Here is a 27963-nt window from a genome sequence, read left to right as displayed (position 1 = left end):
CTCCTACATTTATTATATATAGTATTTAGATATTGTTTATTCTATATAGTTTTTTCTGTTTTTTCAATCGCTTATTACAAGTATATTGTTGTCAATTTTGAATTTCCACCAAGAGGATTAGTAAAGTTTATTCTTACCTTAACCTTACCTTAATACTACCCTGGATGTCCCCATCTTCCAAACTGAGTAATAAACAAAGGCTGAATAGTAACCACAGCATGTAAACTGATCTTAAACTGTGTAAAGTGAATTCAGACATTTTCTTCTAAACACATTAAATAGGTCATAAATGTATTTCTAAAAAAGGTGTAAAAAGCATTTCAACCATTTAGATTTGAATTGTGGAGCTAGGCTTCACAAACTGTGTTTCAACATTTCTGTGTTCAGGATTTAGTGGGCGGGTCTGAAAATCATAAACCTGCCCCTGCTGCTGTAGAGGTATAAATATTCAGCACACACTACTATACAGTCTACAGTTAACCAGTTAAGCTGAGTTAGCCGCCGAGCTAGCAGCCGAGTTAGCCGCTGGGCTAGCAGCTGAGTTAGCAGCAGAAAGCTCTAGCGTCCATGTTTCTGGTAGAGGTGGTGACTTTGATTGACATGTGACACTTGGTAGGGGGCGGGGTTTCAGCAGACTCTGCGGACACACCCACAGTGTTTGGGAGCAGAGAAAGAGGCTGATTTTTATACAACTTTGAAGCCTAATTTCATATATTTGGCGATTTTTTTAATCATTCAAATTTGGCAGGGTGGTTAACAACACACTTTTCTGTGGTATGTCAAACTCTTTATTCTTACTTTACACAGACTTTAATGTGTAAAACTGGTGAGTTTGTGTTTTAAAATCAGAATCGTTTGCTTCTTAATTAGTGGGAAAAGGCTGAGAAGGTCAAACAGTGTTGGTTCTGCCTCCTTCATCTAGTTGAATAATGAAGGTGAGATGCAAATGATTTCAGGAAAGACTAGATGAACAGTTCTTCAAGGTTCTGTGTGATTCTTTGGCTTTACTGAGCATGAACACACCAAGCAAATATCAGCTGGGGATGCTGAATGTACACAACTCCTGAAAGAAAGATATGATTGATTGATTGATTGATTGATTGATCTGCAAGGTGCATATACAAATATATTCAGTGTTCCAAGTGCCTTGTTGCCCCTACTCTTAGTACAGTACAGTTTTTTTTTAATGTTTTACTTTTTAGTTGCACTATTGTTGTTGTTATTTATCTTATTGTCATCTACCTCACTGTGGGTTTCAATCCTGTACATGTAGCAGGATTGACAATAAAGTTGACAATAATAAAGATAAAGTGACAAAAACCAACAAGATTTTTTTTTCAATAAAAAATGTAAATAAGGTAACAGAAGCTTCTTTCATAATCAGAACATTATCCAGCATAAATGATCAATAGAGATATGAAAAGTGGAACAATAAAATCAAATAAAACTACCATAAAACTTTCAAGCCTAAATATATCAAAATGAAATAAACATTCCATTTTCTGCTCATCAGAATGCCAAAATATTTCAGGAGCCAGTTGGGTCATTTGCTGGAACATTAAATCTCTTAAATCATCATAATGTGGACAGTACAAAAAGAAGGAGGGTCTCGCTTTCCACTTCACCTACATCACATAGCTCACACAATCTGTTTTCCTCCTAGATGTTTTTGAATCGACCAGCTTCAAGTGCAAGCAGAAGCATAGCAGCTCTCAACTAGGTAATAAAGATCTTTGGCTTGTAGATAATCCAGATGTAACATATGCTTCACCAGTAAACTTTGGTTTGATATGCATATATGTCATTCATTTTCAAGCCATTTGTCTTTATTGATCATGTGGGGCTATTATAGTCTGCTTTTGATTCTTGACAGTTCAGATCAATTTAAAGGGATTCAAACACAGCTGCATAACATGAACCTGGCTACAGGTTAATAGGCAGGTTTTAAACATATGCGCTACTGATGGTATATGGTGTTACTGTACCTTTAGAAGCTCCACCCCACACAGCAGATTCAGAATAATGCTGTATGCTCATTATTCAAATTGGTTCCAGCTTTCAGGTTTCTGATTTTCCAGTTCAGTGACCATATCACTAACTGCTGAGGACAGAATTTAGAAATACCACTGAAACCATATGCAGTATGATTTATTTTAGTCCACTTCCAATTTTTACTTTTAATATGAATTTACATCATGTCAGAGAGCATTTGGCCCCTGCAGTAATAACTCCATTCATTATAATGCTGTGTCTTTTCCTGTAAGTAATGCTCATTCATCGGGTGATGTCAGCTGTCTCACTCGTCTACATTACTGACAGACTGACCTCTGCACACTGTCCAAATAGATTTCAGACTGAAGAGAGGCAGACGTGTAACCTTTTAATATAGATTATACATGATGAAAGATTTGAACATGAATAAAATGATCAAAAGACACTCCTAAAATCCATATTACAAACTGCTTCCTGATACCTCATCATTAGAGATGTTTTCAGAAATGATGGAACATTAATCCATTCATAAGAGAGTCTGAGCATCATAATAAAGCTTTTTGTCCTCACTTCAGTCTTTATTTATGTGTTGTAGGCCTAATTGAACATCAGAGATCATCTTTTGCTCACAAATTACATATAGAGCCACCAGTTTTGTACATTAAGTGAAATTATATGTTATAGTGCTGAGAGATTAATCCTATATTTACTTTACAAAGAAACACAATCACACTTTTTAGTCACTTGAATAATATCTTGGTCTTGGATGTTTAACTAAATAATAAAGCAATTCAAACGGTGGAGTCAATAAAACAGGCTGTGACTCAGGAGGTAGAGCAGGTCGTCCACCAATTGGAAGATCAGTGCAATATCCAGCTCCTCTAGTCCACATGTTGATGTGTCCATGGTAAAGACACTTAACCCCAAAGTGCTCCCGTTGCTGCACCATCAGTGTATGAATGTGTGTGAATGGATGAATGTGTGTAGTGGTCCATTTACCATTTAGTACTGCTGCTACATCTAGTATTACTAATGCCAGTACTGCTGTGTGTGTGTGTGTGTGTGTGTGTGTGTGTGTGTGTGTGTGTGTGTGTGTGTGTGTGTGTGTGTGTGTAGTGGAGGAACGTTTCCAGATGATGACGGCTCTCGTCAGCAGGTGAAGAACTCACTGTTTGTGGGTGAAAGTGATAATCGTGGGATGTCTCTCCCTGACAACCATATCTGGGGTCCAGGAGGTGCTGACCACACCGGCAGGACCCTACCACGTGGCATGTAAGTGACACTTCTAGCATCTTTTAGCTCTTTGCCCTCAAACTCCGCTCTCATCAACAGTGTTTCCAGCTACATCAGTGAGGCTAAAAACCACACCCAATGAATGCTAATGTTGCCATGACAACTTCAAAGTGTAAAGTGAATTCAGACATTTTCTTCTAAACACATTAAATAGGTCATAAATGTATTTCTAAAAAAGGTGTAAAAAGCATTTCAACCATTTAGATTTGAATTGTGGAGCTAGGCTTCACAAACTGTGTTTCAAGATTTCTGTGTTCAGGATTTAGTGGGCATAAACCCGCCCCTGCTGCTGTAGAGGTATAAATACATTCAGCACACACACTACTACTACTACAGTCTACAGTTAGCTAATTAGTTGAGTTAGCTGCCGAGCTAGCAGCCAAGTTAGCCGCCGAGCTAGCAGCTAAGTTAGCAGCAGAAAGTTGGAAGTGTTTAGCTCAGTGGGTAGAGCACCCGCCCCATGTGCTGAGGCTACAGTCCTCGCTGCAGGCGACCCCGGTTTGAATCCTGTGCCGAGCGGTCCTATCCTGCATGTCATTGACTCCCATTCCCTGTCTCTCTCTACTAACCTGTACATTAAAGGCAAAAAGCCCCAAAAAATATACTTAGCAGCAGAAAGCTCTCAGACGTAGCGTCCATGTTTCTGGTAGATGTTTCTGGTTTCTGGGGCCCCGTTTATACGTACCCGGTTATTTTTAAAAACAGAGACATTAACCATTGTTTGCATCCTCGATGCAAACAGAGAATTTGCCCCTGAAAACGATGCTTTTTAAAAACTCCGGCCAGAGTGGAGATTTTTGAAAACTCTGTTTGCACGTTTGCATGTACACAGAGAAAAATGGAGATTTGGGGAGCCGATGGCAGATTGTGTGACAGAAACTGCTCCTGGGTTAAATAAATAAATAAATACATTTCTTTTATACAGTCTATGGTTAAATGCAACATTGTTTACAATCTACAGTCTATGTTTACAATCTATGGTGATCATGGATGCATGCAGAGTAGCAGTCGCATTTATGCTGGTGCAATCCCTTTGTTGTTGTTGTCGCTATGCGGGATTCTGATTGGCTAACGTGGGTTTGAGCTGCTCTTGATGGCATATATACACGGGTTAATGTAAACGGAAACTTTTCTGAAAATGGACTGGTGTGCACGCAGTTTTTTTTGTAAACAGAGAGGATGAAATGTCCATTTATGAAAATATCCGGGAATGTGTAAACGTAGTCTTAGATTGACAGGTGACACTTGGTAGGGGGCGGGGTTTCAGCGAACTCAGCGGGCACTCCCACAGCGTTTGGGAGCAGAGAAAGAGGCTGAGTTTTACACAACTTTGAAGCCTAATTTCATATATTTGGCGATTTTTTTAATCATTCAAATTTGGCAGGGTGGTTAACAACACACTTTTCTGTGGTATGTCAAACTCAGAACACATATTTATTCTTACTTTACATGGACTTTAAAAGATAATTGGATGTTTTATTTTCTTCTTTCTTTGCTTGCTGTCTCACAAAAATCTGTTGTGGCAGCTTTAAAAAGTGAAAAATGCATTATTTCTAGATTACATATAAGTATTGTTGTTAATTATTTAAATGACTGTATTTCAGCATATAGCAGATCCTAACTTTAGTTCACACAGGGATTTTGTGGCTTCAGCAGCTGCTAAATCTGTGGAATGAGACAAAAAGATGGCGTCTAATTCACAAAGTACCTGCAAAAAGGTTGAAATGCACCACAAACCACACTGCCAAGAAAATACAGTCATGGTGCACCTGTTCCATATATATGTATGTAAATGAGGTAATATTCAAACATTCAGTCATTCTGACAGCTCTGATGGAGGATTCATCCATTATTACAAGCCCACCATATAAACCTGAATGTGAGTGGAACAGCTGACCTGTGTAGATGTGCAGCAGAACACAGAACATTAATTATTGTCAGATCCTGAACGATTTGGTGTTAATGAGATTACTGCCGCTGTGCCACATGCATAAATGTGTCTTTCTCAGTTTGGAGATGCACTTATTGTTTCAACTATTGTGTGATGCTGCAGCCAGCTGTGACACACATCTGGGCCAGCTGTGACATTAATCTAACATGACCTGCCTGAGTCACATTAATAACTGTATTCTGATATTTGATATTTCAGTAGATTATGTTATAGATGTGATATACTAGATAAGTAAAATACATGGAAGTCTGTGTGTGTGTGTGTGTGTGTGTGTGTGTGTGTGTGTGTGTGTGTGTGTGTGTGTGTGTGTGTGTGTGCGTGTGCACCTCTGTTAATTAAAGACACATAATTTGAGGCTTTTGTGCTCTCTGCAGTTTTCATTATGGATCGATCTGTGAGCTGAAATGTGGAGAAAAGCCTGAAACAGGAAACTGCTCCACTCACACAAACAGACACAAAACAAGGACAATTGCACTCAGCTGCAGAACTTTATGACCGTATTTTTGCCAGCATATTATTAGTGCAGAATCTTTTTTGGACCTTAGAACGGAGCAGATTGCAGATGTGAATGCTGTGCAATTTTTCTAACCTTGAAATTCTCTTTATTCTCCTGTTTGTGTGATAATCTGGTGATGAGAATTGGTTTAAATGAAGTAGTGTAAAGCGAGTTGTTGATATTTTGGTGGAAGTTTAGTCTTAGATGTTGCACTGAAAATAGTAATGTCAGAACCTGAAGTATGCATCACTACTTACATTACTTTGTATGCATCTTACTTGGAGCAAATGTGCAGTAATAACAATATAATGCTTCAAATGCAAAGAAACTATTTAAAATAACCTCTTTCCATTTACTGGATGTGTTTAAATCTGCTTAAAAAATAATGGTTACTATACATCAGTAAATCAGTTTGCATTGATCTACTTTATAAATGAGTCCGAGTGATTCATACGAATGCTTTATACTTTATGAAAAGCTTCTCCTTCACTTCATTAAATCTCTGCAGCATCAGAAGGCAGTAGGACTGATGTGTAGATAAATCGGCAGCCTCTGATTAGAGAAGTCAGAGTTCAGTACCATCACACACAGTCGTTCACTGTGCTTACCTTCATTAAATCACCTGAAAATGACACCAGATACACATCAAACCGGTCAGTTATAACTTTCTCCTATTATTATGGTGTTCTTTTCTTTGGCCTGACTCCAGATGGTTAGAGATCATCACTCATGTGCGTCATAGCCTTCTTCCCAACTTTATTTTTAGCTGAAGAGCAGCAGCATCTCATTTTTTCCTCAAATATATCACATTGGAAACAGCAGAAAGCTCTCAGACGTAGCATCCATCAGCGCCATAGAGAGGCTCTAGCGTCCATGTTTCTGGTAGAGATGGTGACTTTGATTGACAGGTGACACTTGGTAGGGGGCGGGGTTTCAGCGAATTCAGCGTTTGGTATCAGAGAAAGAGGCTGATTTTTACACAATTTTGAAGACTAATTTCATATATTTGGCGATTTTTTTAATCATTCAAATTTTAATCAATCAAACACTTTTCTGTGGTATGTCAAACTCAGAACACATATTTATTCTTTCTTTACATGGAATTTAAGTGCACTGTTATATATTATGATTGTTTGGATCATACTTCTAGAGATGGACAGAAAAGAGGTAGATTATTGTGTAGAAGTGGTTTGAGTAGCTTCTCTGTATGTCAGCCTTTAAAAATGAATTCTAACTGAATTCTTGTTGTTCTTTTTGCAAGATACTTTTCAAGCCAGAGGAGGGTGAGTGCTTTAATACCCCAAAGATAGACTTTGGGTGGAGTACCAGTTTAATAGAGACTGGTATGTGTGAGAACCAGACATAGTAATCATTCCTGTGCCTTGGCCCACTTGGCAGAGTATAGATGGAATGTCTCAACAGCAGTGTTTTTCCTCTATTGTGTCGGAAAAAGAGAAATCCACAGAAAGAACTAGTGTCTGGATGCTTTATCTTCAGCCTGACATTCTTTGATGCAACAAGACATACTCGGGCACAGCATTGCACAAGTTCCCCCCATGCTGTGCAGTGCCGAACATTTGATGAAGGCCACTGGGTTGAAAAGATTTTCATCAGCATCCATAGCAGGGAGTCAACTGTGCACATGCTTCTCTTCCCACATCCAAAAACACAAGACTGTGACGTACTGTCATTTACCAGACTGACTGCTCATATTAACATTACAAATACAAGCTGTCAGTGTTCTGAATTCTCCACTGTGTCTGTCTGTCTGTCTGTCTGTCTGTCTGTCTGTCTGTCTGTCTGTCTGTCTGTCTGTCCGTCCGTCCGTCCGTCCGTCCGTCCGTCCGTCCGTCCGTCCGTCCGTCCGTGTGTGTATGTGTGCACCTCTGGTAATCAAAGACACATAATATGAGGCTGGGTCAGGGTTATTATAATTAACTAAAACTAAGACTAAAACTAAAACTGAATTGCAGATAAAATCAGCTTAGATTTAGTTTTCTTTTTACTGTATTCTGTTGAGTTTGACTTCTTATACCTGGAAAACTAAAACTAAACTCATCTTAAACTAGTCAATTCCTCAAAATAAAAACTACTTAATCACTTGTTTAACTAAAACTAAACAAAGCAAACTGAAAAACGAAATAAAAATAAAAACTAATAAAAATGTAGAACCATAATAACCCTGGTTTGTGTGTGTGTGTGTGTGTGTGTGTGTGTGTGTGTGTGTGCCTGCATTGATAAGATCAACGTTTGTGGGCCTGAATACCAAGACAATAAGCTATGAATGACATATTTGATATTATACAGAATCATTTGATTCATCGTTCATTCAAAAAAAAAAAAGATGTATGCATTTTCAATTAATGTGAAATGAAGATCATCGATCGTTTGGTTCAGTTATATATATATATATATATATATATATATATATATATATATATATATATATTGACTTTCTGTGACAAGGAGGCACTATACATCTATACAGCATCAGCTTTTTACAGCTACTTCTAAGGAATTTGGCATTGTCTGCACTTATTCTAAAATATTTGCATTACTCACTCTATTAAAGACAGACAGTAACTGAGTGATGAAAGACTGTCTCTGCAGTGGAAATGCTCATTCTTCAACTTTAGTCCAACTGTCAAAGTCAACAAAAGTTCACTCTTCACTCTTTAACTCCAGCTGAATTTGACTCTTCTTTAATAGACTTTCTATGTTTTACTCCAGTGTGCTACTTCCTTCTTGTAACATATTAGTCACAATACTGTGAATGGAATAGTGTGTGAACCAAAGACAGTATGTGTAAATAAATAAGCAGTGAACTCCTGCCAAGTTGGATGGTGCTAGCAGAGCGCTTTGGATGAGAATGTTCTTTTTAGACTGAAAATGTAGAGACCAGAGGCTCTGTGGAGAACACTCTTTAGTCCTTCAAACAAAGTCTGTGCTTCAGTCATGGATGAAAGTACATTAAAATGAGTCATTGAAGCATGACTGAGAGAAATGCTTCCTTATGCAAGACACTGACTGTCTGACTCAGGACTAATCTAAGCAGGTAAATGGTTCAGGTCAGGGAAGAAATGATGATAGTATGAGATGGAACTGAACTACACCCTAACACCATCAACACCACCCGCCTTCCATCTGTGGAGGAAATAACTGAAGGGTGTGTGTTGGCTTTGTTTCCCTGCAGTGATTTCCCCATCCGTGGCATGCAGATCTACGACGGGCCAATCAACGTGCAGAATTGTACATTTCGTAAATACACTGCACTGGATGGACGACACACCAGTGCTTTCGGCTTCAGGCTCAACAACTCGTGGCAGAGCTGCCCCAACAATAACGTCACTGACATCACTTTCGACCAAGTACCTGTGAGTCACGGCCTTTTTTATATATACATTATGGGATGATTTGTACATGTGTGTGTTTGTCTATTTTGTATTTTTTATATTCAGGCACAGCACATTTTGTTGTACTTCTTGTGCAATGACAATAAAGTCTATACTATTATATTCTATACTATACTATACTATACTATTCTATTCTATACTATACTATTCTGTTCTATTCTATTCTATACTATTTTATTCTATACTATACTATTCTGTTCTATTCTATTCTATACTATTTTATTCTATACTATACTATTCTATACTATTCTATTCTATACTATACTATTCTATATTATACTATTCTATTCTATACTATACTATTCTGTTCTATTCTATTCTATTCTATTCTATTCTATTCTATACTATTTTATACTATTTTATTCTATACTATACTATTCTATTCTATTCTATTCTATTCTATACTATTTTATTCTATACTATACTATTCTATTCTATACTATACTATTCTATTCTATTCTATTCTATACTATTCTATTCTATTCTATTCTATTCTATTCTATACTATACTATTCTATTCTATTCTATACTATACTATTCTATTCTATTCTATACTATACTATTCTATTCTATTCTATTCTATTCTATACTATTTTATTCTATACTATACTATTCTATTCTATTCTATACTATTCTATTCTATTCTATTCTATACTATACTATTCTATTCTATTCTATTCTATACTATACTATTCTATTCTATTCTATTCTATACTATACTATTCTATTCTATTCTATTCTATACTATACTATTCTATTCTATTCTATTCTATACTATACTATTCTATTCTATTCTATTCTATTCTATTCTATTCTATTCTATTCTATTCTATACTATTCTATTCTATTCTATTCTATACTATACTATTCTATTCTATTCTATTCTATACTATACTATTCTGTTCTATTCTATTCTGAAATGAAACATGTGGACTGATTCAGTGACAATGAGGAACTTCGATGTTGTTTTGAGATTAAAACCAGATCATTCATTTCAGTTTCATAAATGTTCATTGAGAGGTAGGCAACGTTATTGTGAAAAGTAATAAACATGAAAGACATGGAAGAAAGTCATCACACACATACTAGAAAGTATAATCCAGTTTGTGTATAGTTTGTTTACAAATGTCTTGCAGTGTAAAAATGTGTTCTCATACATACTGAAGTGTGTTATTTCTTATATTTGACCAGACCTTAAACCTCCACCCCCTCACTCTGTGATATATAAAAGATATATAAAACATTCAATAATAATTTGTGTCTCATATATTTTTTACGACAAAAAAGCTCAATTACTTCCAATTACTTCTCCCTCATCAAAAAGTTGTTACTGAACTGGCTTCAAATGAGTAGTGATGTGAGGAATCCTGCTCATAGTTCCTCCTTCAGCAGATGAATGTAAAAATAAACTCTGCACACTGAAAGTTAAACATTCAACTCAAGGAACAAAAAGCAAAACACACATTTCTGCTTCTAAGTCAAGGCTGTCAAACTCATTTTAATTCAAGGGCCACTTGAGCCCAGTTTGATCTCATACTAATGTACAAAATTATATATATAATACTACTTTACTATAATAAACTGTTTATTTAGAAAACAGATGAACAATATGAACAATATTATATCTAGTTTTTATTTTGCACATAAGCTGCTGATTTGACAACATTTTGCATTTTTTTTCAGTCTATGAATGTTTTAAATATGAACACAACAGGCATGTTATACAATATTAAAAATATATGTATGTATTGTTTTTTCAGATTATTGTATTCTGGTCAGGGTGGGAAAAAAAAGTTGAAGCAGAATTTCTTTTCTGCCGTTTTCATACTTTGTAAACCTATCCAGTTGGCTGGAATGAACCCTTTGGTGGGCCGGTTCTGGCCCGTGAGCCATAAGTTTGACACCCTTGTTCCCTGCTCACTGTAAACTGCAGTATCAGATGAAGCCAGTTGACTTGTTCAGTAGAATCTAGATTTCTGGTCAAAACGGAAATGCTTCACTTCACTGATAGGAATAACTGGACTGGAACATTTGGAATTGTCCTTATTTTGATTATGAGCACAAAATACTGTCTATGATCATGTATAAATGTGTTCCTATCACCTCCTGTAGATCACATCTCGGGTGTTTTTTGGGGAGCCTGGTCCCTGGTTTAATAAGATGGAGATGGACGGGGACAAGACGACCATCTTCCACGATATTGATGGCTCGGTCAGCGAATATCCTGGAGCGTTCCTGGTCAAAGAGGACAACTGGCTGCTCCGCCACCCTGACTGCATCGATGTACCTGACTGGAAGGCCGCTATCTGCAGCGGCAACTATGCTCAGGTGTGGTCAGCAGGCTACACACACACACACACACACACACACACACACACACATCCATTCTTACAACTCAGCTTCTACTTTCTGTTAAACCATGTTTGTCATTGATTAATTTCATGCATTTTAATATCAGCATCTCTTTAATATATAATATATAATCAATCATGATTATGTAGACACATATTAGTCACCCAGATACAGTAGATAGATAGATAGATAGATAGATAGATAGATAGATAGATAGATAGATAGATAGATAGATAGATAGATAGATAGATAGATAGATAGATAGATAGATGTGTGTGTGTGTGTGTGTGTGTGTGAGTTAGACAGTTGGGGTTCCTTATAGAGTTGCTCTGATTTGGTTTCTCCCACAAAAGCAGCAACTGAGACATAAAGAGATAACACATATATACACACACACAGAGTGCAGTCATAAAGATCTACAATGTTGCTCATGTGCTAATGTCCACAGTGACAGACTGCAACATAACTACATCATCTCTTATGTGTTTGGACTGTACAGATGCTGCTTTTAATGGAGAGCAAATGTTTTGAGCCATTTATAAAGCAGATGTTTTACAGTACATATTCATGACGTTTGTTGTTCTACAAAATTAGTGATGCCATCCTCGTCCACTCATGAAGTTCACACCCTCGCCCAGTGTACACACACACACACACACACACACACACACACACACACACACACACACACACACACACACACACACACACACACACACACACACACACACACAATGTATTTATGTAGGGTCTGTTATTTTATATATATATGTATGGCCAAATTTAAGAAAATCTTGAGTCTTAATTCTGAATAGCTAAATGAGTAAAATAAGAAAAAACTATTGCAACATGTTAAACTTTAGATGTCTAGCACACTCAAATAATATTAGAAGAAATATATTCTGATGATGGTATGTCCCAAAAAAAAACTTTGTAAATACTGGAATCAGGTTTACAACTCTGTGTTTCCTCCAGATCTACGTCCAGACACGTTACCCTGCCAACCAGAACATGTACATGGTGAAGGACGAGTACCCTGATCGGCCCCTCACACTAGAGGGCGCTCTGGGGAAGAGGAAGCACTACCAGCAGTTCCAGCCAGTGATCACACTAGCTAAAGGCTACACCATCCACTGGGACCAGGTGGCTCCTGCTGAGGTCACCATCTGGCTCATCAACTTCAGCAAGTCAGTCAACACACACACACTCACACACACACGAGCTGCACCCGCAACAGCACATACAGCACATACCCACACCACAACCCTACCTGCATATTAACAGCAGACACAGTCTAATTGGGTTTGTTTGGGCAGGTACAGATGTTAATTAACATCAGATTTGGCCAAATTCATAATTTTCGTCAACTGGGCAGATTATAAAACAAACACGTGACATGACTTCACAACAATAGATGAGACTAAACTTCTTCAAATAATACTAAACTGGATAACACACACAGGTACCCAAGACAACATATATCAAATATTATATATGACAGTTATGAACAGAACAAGATGAGACTATTATTCAGTATCATGTTGGCAGCTTAGTTTCTTATATGTGATGATCTATTTTTTATGTATAAGATTCTGTAACATTTAAATGAGGGATATCTTTTTTTAGGATATAGAGGAACCTCTTTTTTTTAAATCCAGCTATATAGATCAGGGGTGTCAAACATGCGGCCCGTGGGCTAGAACCGCCCACCTCGGGGTCCAAACCGGCCCACTTTCCTTCCTGTCTTTTTTTCCTTCCTTCCTTCCTTCCTTCTGTCCTTCCTCCCTTTCTTTCTTTCTTTTTTCCTTTTTTCCTCCCTTCATTCCTTCCATCTTACCTTCTTGTCTTCTTTTCCTTCCTTCCTTTCTTCCTCCCACCCTTTCTTCCTTCCTTCCATCTGTCCTTCCTTCTGTCCTTCCTTCTTTCCTTCCTTTGTTCCTTCCATCCTTCCTTCTTTCCTGTCTTCTTTTCCTTCCTTCCTTCCTTCCTGTCTTCTTTTCCTTCCTGTCTTCTTTTCCTCCTTCCTTCCATCTTTTTAATGATCCCGCCCACATGAGATCAAATTGGACTGTATGTGGCCCTTGAATGAAAATGACACCTCTGATATAGATATTATGACAGCTATATGACCTGATGCTCTATTGTGGGTCCCATCTATATCTAGCTTTATTTTTCAAATATTTCTATTATTTTTTGTTTATCACATATGGGTCATGGTACTATCATATTTTGTATTTACATATATTCTTTGTTTGTATAAAGTGGGATTGACACATCATGTGACTGTCAGGTGACCTGGGCCTTTTGTGTATTTAACATGCTGATGTTCTAGTTGATTTTTAGTCTGAGGAAAAATGTAGAGCTGGAAATATCACACTGGTCATATCCTACATCTACCTGCACTGGGAGCTGCAGTGTGCAGACTTCTCTCTTTAATGCTTACACACCTTTACTTCCTCCAATAATCACCTGATCAACTCTGTAGTAGAAGTAGAAAAGGTTATTGGTGCTCTGTGGAGTGTCTTTTGTTGACATTAATGAATGTGCTAATGGAGTCAGGTGGATGTGAGCTGTATTATAGCTGCCAGATGTTATGTCAAAATTAGTAGGAGAGGCAGTCTATTTAAAGGAGAATTTTCATTTTTCCGTCAGTCTGAACAGACTTTCAAATCATCCCAGGCAGCATAATTCACCTCCTTGATCCCACATAAAGCATCCAGCCAATCCCTCAGCAGCGTTTGACCTGTTTACAAGCCCGCTTCTCTGACTGAGCCGAGCAGCCCGAGGGCTTCATCTGCTGCAGTCAGCCATCCATGAAGTGAATTTTAGCCTGTATTTTACCTCCATTTTACCTCCAACTCCTCCATCACACTGTTACTGGAGCAGCATTGAAGCACACACTCAGAAAGGAAAAGGAGAGGTGGAAGAGGAAGACTTTATGTCTGGAAGCGAGGAGCAGTGAAAGGGAGGGTTAAGTATTCGGGTGGCCTTTTTCCTCTGCAGCATGTGTTAGATTTGTAAACTGTAGAAGAGCATTGAAAAGAAAGTGGTGTGCCTGCTGGGTTTTTGTTCATTCATCACCATAATGTCTATTATATGATTTTTCAGAGGTCCATTGCAGAAATGTCCAGTACAGTTTGACAGCTTTTGACTTTCCTTTAAGCACATTGAGGAGACATTCATTGGCCTTCCAGGAATGGAGAGTGTCTAATGTAAACGTCATCATGAAGTTGATGATAGAGATTTATTATTCACTTTATTTTTACAAAAAAATCTTAATTTAAAAATTAATTTTCTAGTGTTTCAGAGTCTTTATCCAGTTCAGGTGTCATGTGCTGAGGTTCCGTACTTACACCAGGTCCCATGATAAAAATAAGTGTAATGTACATGGGGGTTGAGGGATCATCATACTCTCTGTTCAGGGATGTGTGAATGTCCTCATTGAACTTTCTCTGGTCTTCCACTGACTCTAGCTCAATGACCTTTGACCTCTTCCCAGTGCTGTTTTTGTTGTGTTCACAGACAGATGATGATGATGTAAAGGTGGAGCTGAAGGCTGATGAGCTCTTTGATGGAATTATATTGATCATATCTAAACCTTCCATGATGTGGATGAATAAGAAAGAATATAAAAAAGAAGGGATGTAGAGAATTACATGAACATGTTGTGAAAGATGAGTTTGGGACACAGGAAGTTAACTGTCAGGGTTCATATGTATTTTGAATGCTGATCCCTGGTTTAAATGGCAGAGCAAATCCTGAGGTCAGTGGGATGATTCATGGTGAGTGTATGAAGCTGACAGAGGCTGTCACATCATTCCTCTCACTCCTGACATTAAGCAGGATTCCCCACAGGAACGGGACAGCCTGACTTTGTTTAGACTTTGTGCTCCTCCCTTCTCATGATGTTTACAGCGTCTCTGTCAGCTGTTTTAACACAGTGTCATTTCAGGCATGTCAACTATTCCCCACAGCCTGAGTCCACCCTGACATAGACAGTGGAGAGCCACAGCAGTTTAGTCCCACAGATGGTGCATACACCAATGGCGCCATCTACAGGTTACAGAAGATGACAGCAGGTGTAGCTGCAAGGAGAGCTGAAATCTGATCTGTTTATTTTAGATTCCAGTGAAGAAAACAGCTGCAGCCTGATATTTTTTCCCACTAATTTCTCACATGTAAAATTCAAAAATCAAAGATTAGAGAAAAAGTCCAAAAACTGAAAACACATTTGTGTATCAGAACTTAGTTTTTTCTTCTTTCCTCTCCCATTAATCATCTCACCAGTCCTCACATTTATCTGCTGACCCTTTGGAGGGACCCCACCCCTAGGTTGGGAACCACTGGACTAAACTAGATAACTGTATATAGAGTAGTGTAAACTAGCTAACTGTATATAAAGTAGTGTAAACTAGCTCACTGTATATAAAGTAGTGTAAACTAGCTAACTTTATATAAAGTAGTGTAAACTAGCTAACTGTATATAAAGTAGTGTAAACTAGCTAACTGTATATAAAGTAGTGTAAACTAGCTAACTGTATATAAAGTAGTGTAAACTAACTAACTGTATATAAAGTAGTGTAAACTAGCTAACTGTATATAAAGTAGTGTAAACTAGCTAACTGTATATAAAGTAGTGTAAACTAACTAACTGTATATAAAGTAGTGGAAACTAGCTAACTGTATATAAAGTAGTGTAAACTAGCTAACTGTATATAAAGTAGTGTAAACCAGCTAACTGTAGGCTATATAAAGTAGTGTAAACTAACTAACTGGGGGAGAGTGGGGTAAGTAGTGCCAATTTTTACTTAAAGTGCCCTTAAAACAAGGGGACAACAGTAATGCCTCCAACTAAGATATCTACATATAGTTTAGGATGCTGTGCATCCCTGGGAACAATTACTTTGGATCTTAAACAAACAGTTTGAGAAATATAGCTTTAGAAAAAAAAGTGTCCTGTGGCACAACTTGCCCCCGGTAGGGGGTAAGTTGTACCATTAGAGAGAATAAAGTGGGGTAAATTGTGCCATTGATAATTGAAGTAAAACAGATCATTTTAATCTCACAAATGATAATGCTATATAAAAGTAAAACAAATTCAATACAATTTACTTATAAAAACATTCGTATTGTGCTGCTAGAGGTGAAATTCTCCTCCGGAGCATAGAAGGGTTCAATGTCTCCTTTTTGTATTTGTATTTGTGTGGCATGATGGTCTAAAATTAAGAATATCACATAGTTTTAGTGATCAAATGTAAGAATACAATATACAATAACAATAAAATACAATTAAGTAATATATCATAAATAATCATAAATTGGGTTAAGTTGTCCCAGTGGCACAACTTAACCCAGGCCTTTGGCACAAATTACCCCAGACCCACCATTTTGAAAAAAATGTATCCCCCAGCTGTTTTGAGCTAGTATCATGCTAACTGTATATACTCATGCTGTAGCTTACTAAAGCACTAAAACATGTATGAACTGTTTTCAAAGTTGTCTACAATTGTTCAAACACAGCATTAAAAAAAACTTGATCATAGAAATTTTACTTTGGAGGGCAAAAAATTGTTTTTTGAACTTAAATGTGCCAACCTCTCAAGCCAAGTGTCTCCCCTCTTCACAAGATGAGTGAAATGGATGCCTCTTCAAAAATATGTGGTCACATGAGCAACTTCTTCTATGGTTTTCTAGATAACCGGGGTGGAACTACTTACCCCTTGGCACAAATTACCCCACTCTCCCTACTGCAGTACTTTTACAGTAATACTGCATACTACATCACTCATAATACTGCAGTATGTTTACTGTAATACTGCATACTACATCACTCATAATACTGCAGTACTTTTACTGTAATACTGCATACTACATCACTCATAATATTGCAGTACTTTTACTGTAATACTGCATACTACATCACTCATAATACTGCAGTACTTTTACTGTAATACTGCATACTACATCACTATAATACTGCAGTACTTTTACTGTAATACTGCATACTACATCACTCATAATACTGCAGTACTTTTACTGTAATACTGCATACTACATCACTATAATACTGCAGTACTTTTACTGTAATACTGCATACTACACCACTCATAATACTGCAGTACTTTTACTGTAATACTGCATACTACATCACTATAATACTGCAGTACTTTTACTGTAATACTGCATACTACACCACTCATAATACTGCAGTACTTTTACTGTAATACTGCATACTACATCACTATAATACTGCAGTACTTTTACTGTAATACTGCATACTACGTCACTCATAATACTGCACTACTTTTACTGTAATACTGCATACTACATCACTCATAATAATGCAGTACTTTTACTGTAATACTGCATACTACATCACTCATAATACTGCACTTCTTTTACTGTAATACTCCATACTACATCACTCATAATACTGCACTACTTTTAATTAATTTGGTGTACATTTCAAGTATTGAAAAAGTACTCAGTAAAGATGTACAAGATGTCTGATATTGACCTCTGACCCTCAGAATAAATGGAGTTGATGGGTTACATTGCTTTAATATATATATATATATATACATATATGTATAATCTGATTAGTAATAAGTGGTATCAGAGAACAGTGTATCCTTCAGGCTGCATATAACAGACTGATAATCAGCCACACAGAGCAGTGAATAAATGAGACATAGTGTAAGTGATTGCTAATGAATAATTTATATATGAAGATAACGGATGGCCAGAGGATGTGTTTACAGGATATTATAGTCATTTTAAATTCAGTTCACTTCAAGTTCAGTTCCACTCATGAAAAAAATTACGGCTATGTGAGAATATAACTGAGAAGAATATTATGTATATTTCGCATTGAATTTTCCTTAAACTTAGTTTAGCAATTTGTTCATTCACTTCATTAACACGTGCATACACTGCATATGGATTTCACACCAGAATTTCTTTTTTCATTTTTTTGATCCAATATCATCAACATGAGAGACAAGATGATAGCACAAATGATGTGTTATTAAATGTTAGAAAATGGAAAAAAAAATAGTTGATATAGTTTGTTTTGTCTGACTTATTAATCCAAAACCAAAAACAATACTTGAGCTTACAAAGCAGCAGGTCATCACATTGAAGAGGCTGGAAGAGTCCTAGTCATTTATCTTTGATCAGTAACTAATCTGTTCTCTATTCATGTGATACTCACTTTATTAGACAAAGGCAGAAGTCAGAGTATAAACTGCTCTGCTTTTTTATGTTTCAGAAATGACTGGATCAGTGTGGGCCTCTGCTACCCACAAGGCACCACCTTCACCATCCTCTCTGACATCCACAACCGCCTGACCAAACAGACCCGCAAGACTGGAGTCTTCATGAAGACTACACAGAGGGACAAGATCAACCACTCCCACCTGGCCAGAGGCTATTACTACTGGGAGGAAGACACTGGGTCAGACACACACCCACCCACACACACACACCCGTTTTTATTACCTCGTGGGGACTCCTGACTGGGTGATGTCCCGTGGGTTCCACCCTTTCTAAAGGGTCTAGAGACGTAATTTTTACTACTATAGTCATCATAAGTCTGTTTGAACAAAAAAATGTCTTGAAATAGCAATAACTCTCACATGAATTTGAAACCTGAATTTTGCCCCCCCTCGTTGGGACCAGTAATGCTAACGTCTATTAGCATACAATTGACATCACTGTTAGCCATACTGTAGTACAATTCATATTCAGTATTTGATGAAATGTTGGATTGAAACCCTAACCATTAACACTGCATCTAATAATCCAGTTAGCGAGGGGGTTAGGGTTAGCTAATCGCTAAGCTAATACAAATCTAATGCTAATATACACACTTACACACTTTGTCAGGAAAAGGTCCCCACCGGGGAAATTCGTACACTGCAGTACCGTGTGTGAACTCTGGGGTGCACACAAAGTCAGGAAAACCAACCCTATTGGTCCCCACAGGTTGAGTGATATGTCAGGTTGCGGTCCCCACCAGGATAGAAAAACACACACACACACACACAGAACTTGATTACTATAGTTTTCCTGTGTTGATTTTTCTATTATGCTCTGTGTTAATGTAGCTAACAGACACACTGTCCATTCTGATGTTTTCTGATTAAAGCTGCATGAATCAATATACATATATTAACAATGGATCAAATAAGTGTGTAATGGTGATGGTGACATACTCACAGAGAACAACATTATTAACAACATTGTAGTTCTGCTGCTCAGCTGTGCAGAGACTGTTTTGGTTTTACAGCACAAAACTTCAGCCTTCAACTCAGCTCTGATCATCATCATCATCAGCAGCATGCAGCTGTTTCTATTGAAAAAGCTAAAGTCACTCTACAGTACCTGCTCAGCACCACACAGCAGAAAGACACAGCTGGTGAAGAAACACACAGAGACTTTTCTCATTAAACTAAATCAGAGCTAAAAGCAGGTGGATGTTGGACTTACATTCATCAGGCAGACAGAAACATGACCCCAAATAAATACTAATGATGCTTTGTGTCTGCTGGATAGGTAAATAGGAATATTGCAATATGTCAGTGTTTTGTTGTCAACAGCTGCCCCCAAATTAAAGGATAATTAGGTTGTATTAAACATTTTCTTTTTGTGGTTTTCACCTTAATTTATGTCCACACAGCAACAAATTGTTCAATCATTTGCCCCAAAATGTTTTCATATTGGATTCAGTCACGTGTTGCTTTATGCACCTAAAATATATAAATATATTTTGATAGGAAATACAGGTTTCCTGCAGCTCAATATAAGCATACAAATAATAAAGTAACAAACAACAGACAATAAAAAGGAGATGTAAGGGTAAAATAAGTAGTCAATACAGCTGATTGTAAAGTGCAGGATAAAAAAACATTTGTAATATCTAAAAAATAATAATAAGGAAACTAAATTCTGTTATCTGTTGTAAATGCTTTTTTAAAAAAAACCATTGTAGTGGTTAAAATGTAAAGAGCAAAGCAGAGATGATGAAGGGGTGTATGGCATCAGGAGCAGAGGAATAGAGAGAAATAGATGTGGATAGATATGATAAGAGGGTTTAAAGCTGAGCACACACACAGAAGTTCAACCTTGTTTAAACCTGTACTGTTGTTTTGCTGCAGCCTGCTGTTCCTGAAGGTGAAGGCTCACAACGACAGAGAGCAGTTTGCCTTCTGCTCCATCAAGGGATGTGAGAGAGTAAAGATCACAGCCATCATCCCTAAAGGCAGCCCACCCAGCAACTGCATGGCCCAGGCCTATCCCAGACACTCTGAGCTTCCTGTTGTAGATGTTCCCATGCCCAGAAAGATTTCCAACGCCAGGCTGGTGAGAAACATCAACTCCATTTATTTCTAATGTAATGCAGACTTTATTTTATAAAGAGCTTGTTTTTACCCAACTGACACTGTTCAGGCCATAACATATGTGATATTAGGTTGTTGTTTTTTTTCTTTATCAGCACACTTTTATTATTACATACTGTATAAATGATGTCACTCACACATTTTATGCATATATTTCTATTTCTAGTAATACATTCCATACAATACATAATTGTCATTATGTGAATAATGTGAATGACGCATCTTGTTTTATTTTGGAAATGGTTTCCTGTCTCCCTTACAGCAACCATTAGAAATATTTTCACATTATATCAAAGTGACATTTGCAACCTTGTTTACTTCAACTCAGTTGTTTTGCTCTGTCATTTTAGTAAGAATTTCAGGTTTTAAAGAGTTTCCAGTGAAATGTCAAATGTTGTGTTTTCTGTCTCAGCACTCAGCAGAACATTTCCTCGAGGTCAAACTAGAGTCCTACAACACTCGATTCTTCCACATCAAGGAGGACTTTGCTTTCACTGAGGTAACCTTTGTTTCATACAGTCAACACAGGATGACAGTTACTACACAGCTCACACTTACACCATTACATTTATAATAGAATGTCTATAATATATACTATAAGAAGTATTCCATCTTCATTTAGGGAACACAATAATGGTTTCATTATTACACCCATTACATGTAAGTGTCTGGTTGGTTACCTATCCTGCATACTGCTAACTGTCCATATCAATCAATCAAACAAACCAGACAAGCAGTTACAAGTAGTTCCAGTTATCATGAACTCGTGTAAGGAAGAGAACATTACCTCTATGTCATCTCCCTCTAGGTTCTACTGTAGGGTTGATGGTAATATATCATAAGTCATGTTTAAGGCCGTTGCTGGTTTAGCTCCCAGCTACTGAGATCAGCTGCTGCCTCAGTCAGGGCTCAATGTGAGAAGAACCTCCATAGACTAGACACACATTTACGTGAATAGTTTTCAAATCTTTTCTTAAAGGAATGGTTCAACACCTTAGAAAGTACACTCTTCTTTGCAAAGTGAGATGAGTGTGTGTTGTACAGAGCTGTTTGTGCTGGAACTGTTTCTGGACAAACATCAACTCATTACTTTCAGTACCAAACATGCCAACCTCACTGTGATGTCATGACTGCAGTAAGCTGTATCCAGTCACTGTGCTGTTCTTACATTTCAGTTTGTGTTCAGGCTAAACCAATGAGATATAGTCATGACATTTCATCTATAGAACTGTGTACATGGACATACTCTAATCCATATGTTTCTAGTCATTATATTAAGCTAGTCTAACCACATCCTTGCACCAGTGTCCAAATGTTCTCCCTATTCACTGCACAGTGCTCTACATCTATACTGTGCCATTTTATTTGACTGTCCAAGAGTGTATGAATTCACCCATTATATACCAACATCCAAAAAACTCCATAATTGGATGAAAACATTGTCCAGGGCATTTGTTATTCATGCTAATAACCCCACGATGTAATATGCCTTATTTTATAAATGCAAAAATGACTTTACAGCTGATACTGGTGATGATGATCAATAGAAAAGATGATCAGAAATGTCTTGCTCATTATTTAGTCAACTATTGAGTATCTAGTAATACTAGTTTTTATTAAACTTAATCTTTAATTTTGACTTTTTAATCTATTCTATCCTAGTGCTTACTCTCATTTTTAATAAACCCTTTGTCTTTTCTGTCTCATTTTACTTATTTATTTAATTATTTTATTTATTAACTTATTTTATTTAAACATTTTTTATGATCCTTTTTTTTTCTTGCGTGCATTGTTCTCAATTTTTGTCTTTTAATTTGTTCTTTGTTTTTATTCCTTTGTCACTTGTTCTGTCTTATTATCAGCTTGTAAAGCACTTTGAACTACACTAGCCTGTATGAAAGCTGCTGTATAAATACATTTGATTGATTCATTGATTTTGGACACAGCTCAGCTCTGTATTAACACAGAGATGAGACTGAGATCCTTCTTATCTTACTCTCAAACACAGAGAATAAGCATGTTTGTCAAAATGTTCAAACTATTTCTCTTAAACAGCTCTTCTTAGACTTGTTAAATATTACTGTTCTTTACTTTAAACTACAGCTTCATTTGCTGTTTATTTTAACAAGCTAGTGTAACCTATCTAAACTTTTATCTATGCACATGAGTTTGTGACATTATTGGAGTGTGCTTTATGGTCACTCCTAGAACAGCAGTGTGATTGGCTGGCTCTGTTGTGATTGGCAGGTGAATGGCAGGAAGCTGTACCAACCAGATGATGGGGTTCAGCTGACTGTAATCGACGGGCATGATGGGAAAGTGGTGGAGAGCAAAGGCTTCAGGAACTCAATCCTACAAGGCATTCCTACTCAGCTGGACAAATACATCAGTGGACTGAGAGACGGGTAAGAAGTGGACTACTGTCCCACTTTACTATCACTCTGCTGGGTTTAATGCTATTTTACTCATGCAGGAATATATCAAAACTGAGAAAGATTTGATTGAAAATGAGTAAGTGGACCTTGTTTAATGTTAATTGAACAGCTATCATGCTTTAGGGGATGCTGAAACATCCACAGACATTAAATTACATTACCACAAGGCTAAATAGGTTAACTAGGATCTGAGACTTCAGTATCACACACATGCTGAAGCCTAAAAGACACATGCAGCTTCTGATAGCTAAACATGAACACTACAATGACCGTCGTTCACTCCTTCTCTAGTTCTGTTGTTCTCGTGACGTCTAAAGGCCGTCTGGTGACTCGAGGAGCCTGGACTAAAGCCCTGGAGAGACTTGGAGCAGACAAAGGCATCAAACTGAAAGGTAACTGTAACTACAGTATATCTGTAGGTGTATTGTGATGAATGTGTCAGTATATCTAAAATGCATTGAACATCCAACACTTTCAACAAAGCTGCAGCAGATGACGCTGTTGTTTCAACAGTTGGTGACCCAAAATAATACCCAGCCAGCATGTCCATGTGGGCCCCATAAGGGTTTAATTTGGGCTGTAAATATGGGCTTCAAGTGGGTTCTGACTGGGTTTCAGGTGGGGTCCAACTATGTGAGTTACACAAGACCTATGTAGGCCCAAGATGTTTTCCCATATGGGGTCAAAGTGGAATCAGAATAGACCTTAAATGGGGCCCATTTAGCCAGCCCATGTTTATTCATATGGGGCCCATACAATTTGCCTTGCTTAGCCCACCTACATCCCTCATGGGGTTCATACAGTCAGCCCATGTGGGCTTCATATGTGTGGCCCATGTTACTGAAACCATGTGGGACCTGCAAAATGTGCCCAGTTCAAGCCCATACCCACTCAGAACCCACCTAGCCTGCATTTAACCCATGTGGGCCAACATGGACATGCTGGCTGACTAGTAAAATAGTATTATTTCTTCATGAATACAAATTAAGTTCAAAAACAATGAACCTATCTTATCCAGAAATACTCATTTTAAATGGCAGTAGTGTTACTACTACTGTAAATGCCTCTTTATATATATATATATATATATATATATACATAATTAAGATGTTCCATGACGATGATGTTGGTAGACAAACTGTGGAAATGGTTTGGTGGATAGAATATGATGTTCTGGAAATCTGAATCTATCTGGTAAATATGCAGTAGCTGGCATTATAGGGAAACAATAGATTAAGTACTCCTTATCACTCTTTGTACTTGTATTTTGAGCTTTTCTCCTCAGGGAGGAGCTATAGGCAAGCAAAAGCCACCAAACATGTGGAAAGCTGCTCCTTCTTACCAAATGCAACATGATGCGGAAAGAAAAGTATTCTTTGAATTTCACTAAAATCTGTTCTGTCTTTGAAATCTTGTTGTTTGTTGATATTGCATCCCCAATTATGCTTTTATATAATAATATAATGCCTCATTATTGTCCTGCATTGTTTTTAACAGTATGTGGTAAAGCCAAAGATACTTTTTCACAGTGTGGGCAGTAAAGCAACTAACTAACTAACTAAATAGGGTTGTGAACGTTACTTGAAATGAAATAGGTTACAGATTACTAGTTACTCTGTTACTCTATTTAAAATATAATAAGTAATGTAACTATTTCAATGACTTAATCAAAGTAATGTAACTAATTACATTTGATGACTTTTCTAATGTTCTAACCAATGTTTCCAGCTGTTAAGGTAAATGCTCTCATTTACTGTTCTTCATGGATACTGACATGATTTATAAGAGAGATCATTTCTTATAAAGCAACATTTATCTCTCATTTGAAAATGTATTGAGAGAGTATATATAAATTAAAAATAAAAATGTACTAAATATAAAAATATATGGATTTCAAAGAATTAAAAACAGCAATATATGTATTCAGTAACAAGTTGAATATTAAAAAATGAGCAAAATCTTAAAGGTGTGACTTCAGATGTAACCTCCCTTTTTCATCAGTAACTGTCATTTAATGATACATTTTTTCTCAGTAACTGTAATAGATTACACTTATATTTATTTTCTCATTAAATTACATAATGATGTTACATGGAACTAATTACAACCCAACACTATAACTATCTTTTACTGTGTTGACAGATTTATCAAGAACAACTAAATACACATTTAGTCTATGAAATGCCTCTCTCTGAATTATCATGTAAGATAGATTTATATATAACTAAACAAATGAGTAGTTCTCTCTTTATGAAATTCCTTTATTGAGACATAGAAATGTTTTGACAGAGTTATATCAGGAATCAGTTTTAAAATGCATCTGAGATTTCTGTTTGGGTGTTGAGGGGTTTTTTTGTTTGTTTCTTTGAACGAAACCTGTAAGTGAAAGTGCAACAGGTCTGACAGGTCATAAAGAACCTTGTCAAAATGTGACAGTACAACTCTTCATTAGTCACTTAAGTCATTCATATAAACAACATTTGTCATTTTGCTTCAGATAAGCTGGCATTTGTGGGCTTCAAGGGCTCCTTTAAACCTGACTGGGTCCATCTGGAGGCAGACACTGACCGAGCCAAGATCCATCAGGTCCTGCCTGTCCCTGTGGTCCACAAGATGAAGCTATGAGTGGCAGACAGAGTGGGGCAGACAACCAAGAGACTATGTAGTCCCCATATACTGGCACTCATACCCCCCCACAAGAATGCACAAGCACACACACACACACACACAAGCACACACGCAAATATACACACACACACACACACACACAGCCAGCACTGCAGAGTGACAGTCGGTTGCTCCAAGCCATTGGTCCAGGAACTAGTGGTGTTTTTATTTCGAGGCTCGACACAGAGAAAGAATGATGTGATTCAATGTGTTGATAAGGGAAGACCCCCAAACACCCAGAGCCAGCACTGCCCACGTTGAACTGTAAGTGTGTAAGACCCCCAACATTAGTAGAGGGCTTTAAAGTGAGAACGCACCCTCTGGCGGCCATATTGGAGGTTCCTTGGCAACAGTGGCTCACAACAGCCAGCAGTGTTTGCAGAAACATGGTCTCCACAGACATGTTTGCTCATTGTTGTGTTTATAGCTTGTTAGCTTGTCTGTTATGTAACCATTGGATTCGGTTAGCTTACCATTATTGCCATGCTGTAAAAACATCTGTTTTATACACCAGCAAACATTGACCGTAATACAGTTTCATCTTAACATCAACATTGGCCTATTTGCTAAATGAGCTAGCAGGTCTGATCTGACAAAGACAAACACACCTTTTTTAGCTTTAGTCTAGAGACTGATATGATAGTTCAACCTTCAAATACATCATAGTACTGTGTTCTCTAACAGACTTCACTGTCAGGATGCTAACCTCCTTGAGTCATGAAGCTAAATCTAAATGTAGACGCTCTCTGGTGTCACTTTTAAGGCCCATTTATGCTCAACGTTAAACACGGATATGGATATGGACGGAGCCTTCTGTCCGTGCTCTGCGTTCATTTCGTTTCATTTTCGCACATGTCCATAAAGCTTACAGATACGGACCAAACGGAGCAGTACCACCAGAAACCATGGAGGGGGCAGTGTTGCTGTCACTACTTGATACGTAACTCTAGTGAGACACGAAGAAGAAATAACAATGGAGGAACTTTTTGAGGAAAGGTTGTGCGAGTTGGTTAGAAACTTTAAACATATTGTTTTTGTCTTTTATGCAAGAGGAACATTATCAATATCTCCTCCACTGTCGCCATGTTTGTTTTTGAGTTTGTTGTTGTCATAAACTTTTGACTCTGTGCTGCCCCCTGGTGGATGTATTGGTTAACATCCATGCCAACGTAAAGATAGACTCATTTTATTTATGCCCGAGGGGAAATTTGTTCATGACAGCAGCTTTGACAAGAAGGAAAAACAGGACAAATTATACAAAGAATAAAATACACAATTCGTAGAAATACTTTAAAAGAAGAAGGCGGCAAAAGAAGAAGATGCTACTGTGCTCCCTATCTGCTGGGCAAAATAACAGATTAAAAAGTGCTTGCTGGTAGACAGCTATAAATAAAGAAACAATTTAAAGTGCACAGGGATTTTAAAAAAGTGCGACAGACATTACAAACTAAATAGAACTGTTAAAAAGTCTAACTGACATGGGGATAAAAGACCTTCGAAAACGCTCTGTTTTACACTGGGGGTGTTTCAGCCTGTTCAGGCCGCTCACCGTCCCATGCAGAGGGTGAGAGAGGTTGCCCATTATGGCAGTCAGTTTGTGCAGCATTCTCCTCTCACCCACCCGCTCAACAGACTCAAGGGGGCCGGACAGGACAGAACTGGCTCTTTTGATCAGTTTGTTTATTTTTTTCCTGTCACTTTCCGAGCCCCCCCGCCCCCAGATATTTGTAGGATGATACTGTCTCAATGTCCATGCCTAGGATGTTCACCTGTGTTGTTGGAGGCGCCTTTCTCTGGAAGTCTATGATCATCTCCTGTGTTTTGCTGGCGTTCAAGTGAAGATGGTTTACTTGACACCAGTTAACAAAGTCCTTGATGACCTGCCGGTACTCCTGTTCGTTTCCTTCAGATATGCACCCAACAATGGCCGTATCAGTGTGTGTCAGACACACAGTCTTGCAGC

The 27963-nt window shown here is 37.5% G+C and overlaps 1 protein-coding gene across 1 annotated transcript in view; it reads left to right on the top strand.

Moving 5' to 3' along the window:
* The window catches only part of cemip (cell migration inducing hyaluronidase 1), a 117275-nt gene extending 91235 nt beyond the window's left edge, over positions 1-26040 (top strand). Inside the window, exons 19-28 of the mRNA XM_053321159.1 lie at positions 3109-3264; positions 8926-9106; positions 11258-11473; positions 12473-12684; positions 18768-18953; positions 20656-20860; positions 21311-21397; positions 23146-23303; positions 23625-23725; positions 25831-26040. Of these exons, the coding sequence (XP_053177134.1) occupies positions 3109-3264; positions 8926-9106; positions 11258-11473; positions 12473-12684; positions 18768-18953; positions 20656-20860; positions 21311-21397; positions 23146-23303; positions 23625-23725; positions 25831-25958 (1630 nt within the window). The 3' untranslated portion in view covers positions 25959-26040. The remainder of the gene's footprint in view (positions 1-3108; positions 3265-8925; positions 9107-11257; positions 11474-12472; positions 12685-18767; positions 18954-20655; positions 20861-21310; positions 21398-23145; positions 23304-23624; positions 23726-25830) is intronic.
* The last annotated feature ends 1923 nt before the right edge of the window (positions 26041-27963 follow it).

Source organism: Scomber japonicus, chromosome 1, assembly GCF_027409825.1.
Source record: "Scomber japonicus isolate fScoJap1 chromosome 1, fScoJap1.pri, whole genome shotgun sequence".
NCBI lineage: Eukaryota > Metazoa > Chordata > Actinopteri > Scombriformes > Scombridae > Scomber > Scomber japonicus.
Note: the sequence above shows the minus strand (reverse complement) of the source record. Positions and strands in the feature narration are given on the sequence as shown.